Source organism: Nicotiana sylvestris, chromosome 3 (genome assembly GCF_000393655.2).
Source record: "Nicotiana sylvestris chromosome 3, ASM39365v2, whole genome shotgun sequence".
NCBI lineage: Eukaryota > Viridiplantae > Streptophyta > Magnoliopsida > Solanales > Solanaceae > Nicotiana > Nicotiana sylvestris.
The window spans coordinates 143,615,698-143,624,149 of NC_091059.1; the positions used below are offsets into that span (position 1 = coordinate 143,615,698).

At 37.4% G+C, this 8,452-nt stretch overlaps 1 protein-coding gene and 1 non-coding gene across 2 annotated transcripts; both read right to left on the reverse strand.

Annotated features, from left to right (window-relative positions):
* Positions 1-2,239: 2,239 nt before the first annotated feature.
* On the reverse strand, positions 2,240-7,436 carry LOC104219370 (uncharacterized). The gene is made up of 2 exons (XM_009770050.2): positions 7,240-7,436; positions 2,240-5,151 (listed from the first exon to the last, which is right to left on the reverse strand). Exon 2 carries the CDS (start codon positions 4,987-4,989, stop codon positions 2,767-2,769), a length of 2,223 nt encoding a protein of 740 aa, XP_009768352.1. The 5' UTR covers positions 4,990-5,151; positions 7,240-7,436; the 3' UTR covers positions 2,240-2,766.
* LOC138888875 (U2 spliceosomal RNA) lies at positions 5,401-5,587 on the reverse strand. The gene has a single exon (XR_011406444.1). It is a non-coding gene; the product is annotated as a U2 spliceosomal RNA (small nuclear RNA).
* Positions 7,437-8,452: the final 1,016 nt, after the last annotated feature.

Sequence of the window (8,452 nt, forward strand, 5' to 3'; positions counted from 1 at the left end):
GATCTACGGTCTGGATCCGAGGGCTTAAGTGGAACGGTGTCGTTTCGAGGGTAAAGGGTTTGGGTTGGTCCGGGTGGCAACGGGTCGGGTTTCTCATGGGTTATGGGGAATCGATCTTGACCGTTGATCAATTTGAGATCAACGGCCCAGATCGACCTGGATTAACACGACGTCGTTTGGACGCTCTGGTGTTTAGCTGGGACTGGACCGGGTAGGCCTGTTTTTTGTGCATTGTTTGTTTGGGCCAATTTTAATAAATTGGCCCAATCCGGAAGAAGAAAGGATCTTTTTATTATTTTTATTTCTTTTTCTTATTTATTTTAAAAACAAAATTAAGCAAAAATCAAATTAAAATTAAATACACACTCAATACAATTATTTGCACACACACCAAAATATTTCAAAACAGGTAAAATCAAACAAAATAAAATCACGGACGAAGATGCCTATTTATGATTTTCTATTTAACGAACGGATTACGGTTCGAATTATGCATGACACACACATTTTTTGTATTTTGTTTTAATAAAGTAAAAATGGGCAAAAATCGTAAATAACCAACAAAGTGCCATGTAAAAATCCAAAATTTGTACAGCAGGGCCAATTATTATTTTTTATTTCTTTTGGAGCGATTGTCGTGCGAAACAAAAATCACGTGCTCACATCCAGGATAAAAAAACTTCAACTTATTTAGTGCTGAAATTTTTATAAATGAACTAAATAACTTCAACATCTTCTGCTGAGTTTTTGAAAAAGCTTTATGACAAAACTAATGAATCCAGTTGTTGAAGTTTTTACAAATGAAATAAATAACTTCAGCATCTTCTGCTGAAGTTTTTGAAAAAGCTTATCCAGGACAAAAAAACTTCAGCGTATTGTCTTTGCTACTTCAGGCCCGTCTACTTGAATGCTGAAGTTTTGCGTGATTGCCTTTGTTACTTCAGCCCCGTATACCGAAGTTACGCGAAAAAGTGGGTACGCTTATAAATTTTTTTGCAAAGTAGGCACAAATTAAAACATGACCTAAAAAGCGGGTATAGATACAAATACCCCAATTCCAAGCTAACTGTATACATGGGCGGCTCTAAGGCTAGGCCAGTAAGGCCATTGCCTTAGGCCCCAAAACTTGAAGGCCCCAAGATCTTTAAACTATTATTATTATTATTATTATTATAAACAAAAGCGTTACAATATATTTTTCGTTATTTGATTGGGTCATTTTATACCAATAAATTTATAAATTATGATAATTTTATTATATTAGGTCAGTTGTAATTTATTTTAGATATTCACCAATGAGTGCTACTTACAAGAATGAACTGTAATTATAGTTCAAATTGATCAGAAGGCGTAATTTTTTTAACATTTATTAATGCTCAAAACTTAAACTATTATGTTATGTAATGTTTTTTTTCTTGTTTGTGATGATAGCCAAATCAAAATTTTCACTTGGAGTTCCGGACCTCAACATTTGATAATCCACCACTTTATTCTTTGTGCTCTTCTTCCTATTTTATTTTTTTGGAATTTGCTATCTTTTATCTTAAATGATTAATTTGTTGTTTAGAAAGAATTTTTTTTCATTAGCGCACAAATTTTGTAAAATAAATTTAAGAGTCTCTCGATATGGTTTCGCGAGATTCTTTAAGTCGCCCCGGGAGGGAGGGAAGGAGAGAGCAAATAGGACTCGACTGAGAGAGAAGTATTTGTAATCTATAGGAAGAGTTAACAGATTCATTAACATAGTGGAGAAGGCTTTCTGCCAACCTTGCATCTGAAATAAATAAATTCCTCTGCTAAGCTTGGCACTGCAAATGAGACGATTGAATTTGCCTAATAAACAATTACATTGAGAAAATCAGGAAATGCAGGAGAATCGAGGGAAACAAGACCACCTGCTCCTAACTGCAGCAGGAAGTTTCCCATAACTTTTGAAAGTCTCAATTATCCAGAGCGCAAAGAAGCAATTAGGACAAAGGTCAACTTCCACCAAAGTCCATTTAACTGTTTAAATCACAGGAAAAATGCTTCCTCAAACAATATCACTGGAATGAGGTGACATGACTGGATATAGCTCTTGAGATTATGTGACCAAGAGGTCATGGGTTCGAGCCGTGGAAACAACCTCTTGCAGAAATGCAAGTTAAGGCTCACCCTTGTGGTCCGACCCTTCCAGGACCTCCCACGTAGCAGGAGCTTAGTGCACCAGGCTGCCCATTAACATTCTATGATATCAGTATTTAACAGAAAATCAATCTCTTAAGAAATTTAAGGTAAACAAGATATATTTTTACTCCACCAGATCCAAGAATAGAAGTCTTTCTAGTTTGTAGCAAAATAAAAACTTTGAGGATGCCTCTACAGGATTTAATAACAAAAGGAAAGGTCCAAGTACACCCATGGGAATATACGGCATCCAAAGGAAAAAAAGCATTAACCTGTGTTAATATCTCTGATCAACCATTTGCCTTTGATCAAGGTACAAAACAAGGGCCTGCGTAGTAACCTTCTAAAAAAAATTCCACCCACATTCTAACTCCAGTTCAGCTAATAGGCCTTGATCCATTAATATAAGCTCAAACTAATGCTTTGTTCTGAACCACAATTAATCTCATTCAGTTGAAGTCAAAAGGTCTGGCAAAAAGTCTTCAACTAGATGTATTTTCAAAATATCTCCTCATTCCACTAATATCCTCGCAAAATTCAAATCTGCTGTTCTTGGCTATTGTGGCAAAAAGCTATTTTCCTGCATTTTCATGGAGCTTCTTAACTTTCTACTATCCCCTCTTCCCTGGATTTGAGAATACGATCAGTAGTCTCACTAGTTTTAGTTTCTTGAACATTCTGTGATGAACCTCCGTTAACCTCTCCACCGTTCTGAATAGATGGCACCTCATTAGTTTCAGTTAATGTCTGAAGAAGCTCCAATGGAGTAGCAGCTGGATCAAGCTCCTGGTAACCCTTTGGAGCATTTTGAGCTTCTTCACCTGTAAGCAAGTGGCTTGGGACCTGATGAGAGAAACGAAACATCTCTTCTCTGGTTATTCTTATCACCTTCTCAGAATTCAGGTCAGGACGAAAGACCGTCTTAAAACCAGCAACTTTGATGAGAGGAACAACTGATATTCCCTGCTCCTCATTGTAGTCATCAAGAACTAGGACCATGTCATATTTGTGTATGACATCATCAGGTGTATTCTCGTTCCAGTCAGGAGACCAATTTCTGTAGAGGGCCCAAACATCCCCCTTTTTGGGAAATATTTGAACAGATCCACGAGGGCCTTTTGACCACTGAACCTTGTGGGAGAAGGAATTCACAGACTTACCTGTCTCGTATCTGCCAATCCTAAATTCACCACATGTTTTGTAGAACCCTGAAGCTACCCACTCCATTGGACCAAATTCACTATTGGTTTTTGAATTAAGCCAACTGAGCCTCACTTTAAATGGCTCTCTTGAGAGGACTTTGTTAATCAGAGCGTAGAAACGTGGCATGCCATCATCAGCATCATATGCAGCCCAGACTTCATTGTCTCCGAAACAATTTTCAGTCCTATCCTGGTCAAAATTGTGAAAGTCAGGATCTGGTACATTCATCGACTCCGGCACTGGATCCTCTTGATATGCATCATTAGCTGAAGCATTAACAGCTTTCTTTACTCCCTTCATAGCTGATGACTCAACATTCCCATTCACATTATGACCAGGAGCACTAGCATTCTTCTGTTTTTCTTTTTTGCTCTCTTTTACCTTATGTTTTTGTGTATCTTGCGGCTGCGATCTCCATTCATTCAACTTCTTGAGTATCTCTTTCCGAGCTTTCTCCATCAGCATATTTCGGTTTTCAAGTGGCGTCAGCTCCCTGGTACTGTTAAACTTGCTAGATGAAAAACCATAAGTCCTTTCTGCATACTGAGGCGCATTGGATCCATAACGGATCCCATCCTCATCCAGTCTTCTCTGTTTAAGAGGTGCCTCTCTGTCAGTAAAAGGATGAGCTCTCCCCCATCCAGAACTAGTCTGTGAATCACGTTCTCTCTTCATTCTCTCATGTGCCTGCTGGACAACATTTGCTGCTTTTGCTGCAATGGAAGGATCCAAGCTACCAACACCAGCCGTTCTGGAATATGAATCCTGTCGAAAGTTCGAAGAATTTGCAGTATTAGAACTTGCTGCTGCTGATGCTGCCGTTTTACCAGCACTAGCATTTCCTCCTATAGGGAACTGATTCCCATTAGGTGCATGATTCCCTAGATTCTGATGCCACGGGCGAGTAGAATTGGATGACTTGTTATAATTGAATGGAGGAGATGTTTCTGTAGCCAAAAAAGCTTCATGACAGTTGGGGCAAAGAAGAGTGTGGTTGAGATATATCTTCAAATATTCATAATGCATCTTGCATCGGTGGCAAATGGTCCAGAAAGTATCACTTCTTTGATTGGATGAAGAATTAACTGACGAAGAGGACGTTCGAGAAGCATTTTTATGAGTCTTTGGGCCTGAATTTGGCCTACTAGGAAAATTATGAAATCCATTCCGTGGAGGTGCTGATGCACCACCTGAGTGCACTGGAGCTTTCTGCTGGAATCCTCTTGAACTCCTCCTCTGGTTGTATGCCAACCTCTTGGATTTATCAGATAACAAGCTCCAGGCCTCAGACAAAAGTTTAAATGCACCTTCAGCACCAACAGATTTGTTCTTATCCGGGTGGAGGATGAGAGCTAGCTTCCTGTACTGCTTCCTCACCGTTTCATCATCAGCTGAGGGGCCCACACCAAGTATCCCATACCAATCCACTTCCCCGCTTATTTTATTTTCGGCAGAGATATAGACATCAAGTGTTGTTAACATCTGGGTTACACCGTCAAGCCCCGGATACAAGGCCTGAGCTTTTAAGACAAATTTCTTTGCACCAGCAAAATCCTTCTGCTCGAACTTCCGCTCTGCAATTGTTTTTGCCCGAACGGCCTCATCTTTATTGCACTCCATAGTTTGTGTATGTGATTAGAAAGTTCCTTTAGTAATCTCCAATCAGTACGCCATTCAGTAACACTGAGACTACCAAAATATATAAAGCATGTGAATATCAGATACTGATGACTAAATCGCTTCCCCTTCTTGAACTACAGTATACTTCAAATCATCCAATACCTGATTCACATCAAGGGAAAGGTCAAAGGCTGTTAGAAATACGTCATTACAGAACCAGAACCAACAAAAAAAAAGTGTAACATGTCTTGGTCTTGGTTCCGTAGTATAATTTAGCGAAAAAACACTTATCAGAAAAAAAATATTAGAATTTAGATACCAAAAAGAAACATGCACATGTACGCAGACGCATATAGACATGTACATAGTCTAGTGCCTCAGAGCTTAGTGGCCGATAAATTGTTGCTGACAACACTAGACTTTTGAACCTGGTAAATGGAAGTCAAGATAGACATTCTGGATCCACCATACAAAACATGTGATTAATCAACTAAGACCGACATCTACCTCTCTGGAAATCCAATGATGCAAAATTATATTTGACAGGATAGGGAACAGATAGTACGCCTGATCTTAGCCAGAAGGCCAAGAAAGGTATGCAACAGGAGAGGAAAACTCCAGATATTTGCTTGTGTTAGTTTTTTAGCAACTTTTACTATCCAGGTTAAAAGTAATGGGATTCTTTAGCAAAAAATTGAGCTCTGTAGTTTCTAATGCACAATATCTTGTTCAAACAACAACGACATTACTGGTAGTTTCACCATGCAGAAAAGTTGGATAAAGTTAACAGCTACTATTACGTCTAGTTAGAGTATGTTGTTTTTTATACTAAATTGTGAATTCCTCACATTATTCAAATCTTAAAGTCAAAATTTAAGTGCCAAGTTTACTTTTCTACCAAGAAAAGGAAATCTTCTTTTTGAGCTTTGCTTCCAACTGCAACGACAACTACATACCCAGTCTTATCCCACACCGTGGGGTCTAGGGAGGGTAGGGTGTACATAGACCTTACCCTACCTTGTGAGGATAGAGAGGCTGTTTCCAACAGACCCTCGGCTCAGGAAAACGTAAGCACCACATTAATGAAAATATAGACTTGCTTCCAACTGCAAGAGGATTAATTCAACTTCCAGTCTTCCAAGTAATAGATGTCAACATAAACCACTGAGCAGCACGATAGACATAAAACATAGAAGTTGATTAGTAATGAATGCCTCTACCCTATACAAGAGTAAGAACTTCTATTTCTCTCTACTCCACATTTTCCCATTCTAAACATTTAAGTTGTAACATGCCATTGAAAATTCCAAAGTTCGTAAACTTACTTTAGAAACTTGCAATGGTAAAATTTCTCACTTGTTCTCTCCCTCTCTGCGAAAGTCTATTCTCTTCGCTAAATTCAGTAACCAACTCACTTCCGCATTCCAAAGAATCAATACAGATTACCCTGTCATCTACTCATCCACAGTTTCAAACAGCTTTATCTTCTGCGGGCCACCCCCCACCCCGACCTGAAAAATCTACTCTGAAATGAAAGAGAGAAACAAAAACATGAGGCGATCATATATGGTTCTTCCCAAACCCCCTCTCCCCCAAGGTGGAGGGAAACTCAACTAGGGGATGATCATGAAATAAATCTGGATAATGAATTGATTGCTCCCAAAAGTATGAAGTACTTTAAAGAACGTCCACCTCTCAAGCTAAGCACTAATCATTCAGCATTCGTAACAATAGCAGTCCACCTACAACAACAACAACTACTACTACTAGGCCTCAGGCCCAAACAAGTTGGGATCTACTATATGAATCCCCACTGGCCATGTTTCTCCATTTAAGCTCAACTCACCCCTATATAATAAGAATTTTTAACTAAAGCAGACAACGAGGAACGAACTGCAATGTGACCCAGTGGCCACCTTTCTTTGTCCAGCTGAAAATTTTCAACTTTTTTAGCCACGAGAACTCAAATTGAACAACTATATAGTGTTAGTACCAAAAATTAACTCATCCAATTTTATTACTAGACGACTGAACCTAAGCAAAAAACAAAAAAAAAGGGAAACAAAATGGAACGGTAACAGAACGATCCCAAATCAAAATTTCGAATGACGAGATGTCAAATGGATCTGAAACATTAGCGGTTTGTAACGGTCCAATTTTACATTTCAAAAGAGAAACCCTAAAATTCATTACCAAGATAAGAACCTCTTTTTTTGCGCAATCGGAAAAAAAAAATAAAAAAAAACTAACCCAAATGTGCAAATGAGTATTTGAATCGAAAAAGGAAGCGTTTTGCTGCTGCTGTTGACCTTCAGTTTTCCCACCAAACTGGAGTAGAAAAAGACGGACCCTTTGAAGAAACTGAAATTCTTTTTTCGTCAAAACCCCCTCTGAGACCAAGAACAACCCTAAAATGCCCACATAATCTCTTAATTTGGGAAAAGAACAGTCAGGCATGGGCTTGTTTTACATTTTATACACCTTTTTTGGGGGAGGGGGTATGGGGGTGTAACCAGAGTTAACAAATCAAATCATGGATCTTAACTATAGTTATTTTTTAAACACCAATCCTTAACCAGAGTTAATAAACCATGGCACTTAACCATAGTTACTTTTTAAATAGAACCTTCCATCCTTTTTTTCAACTTACTATCATTGCCTCGTTTTACGTAATGATATTTGATTGAGCACGTAATTTAAAAAATTAAAAAAAAATTTAATATATAAGTCAAATACTATATACTTAAGTACCAAAATTATTCTTTTAAATGAGTACCATAAGAGTTTTACATATCTTTTTATTTTTTATTTTTTTAAATGAATGGCCTTTTATATTAAATGGCTCCTGACAAGTTATGCGTTAAAAGATAATATTAATATTATGATCTTTCTCCATTACAAATAATAAATCATAAGTTTCAATATAAAATTTTATCTTCATTAATTGAATTAAATAGTTTTCACTAGTAAAAATGTATGGAGCATTTAAAGAAATATGGCTGCTTATTATGTTTGATAAATATGTGTAAAACTCGATTTTGGTTATGTTCTTTAGAATGAACTCACATATCTCATAAGATCAGTTTGCTCTGATACTATTGTTAGATTTTTTTAAAAAATGCAAGCAGTAAGAAGGTTAAAAATCTGTGTCTAATCTATAATCAGAAACCTCTCGTGTAAGACATGGCCTAAATTTGCTAATGGCTAATCTTGAAGCCAAAGCAAACTTGGAGCTAACGTATTCAAACTTAGAGCCAAAGCATTCTAGCTTGGAACCAACGAATAAAAGTATTTTCTTTTATTTTTTATTTCTTTACTTGGGGACCAAGAACTTTGCACTATAAATATGTGTCATCTTATTTCATTTTAATCATCCCATATTTTGATTAGAAACTCATTTTGAGTATTCTTGTAATAGAGAGTTTTGTTACATTCCATAAAGTTGGTGTTAAGAAACACTTTG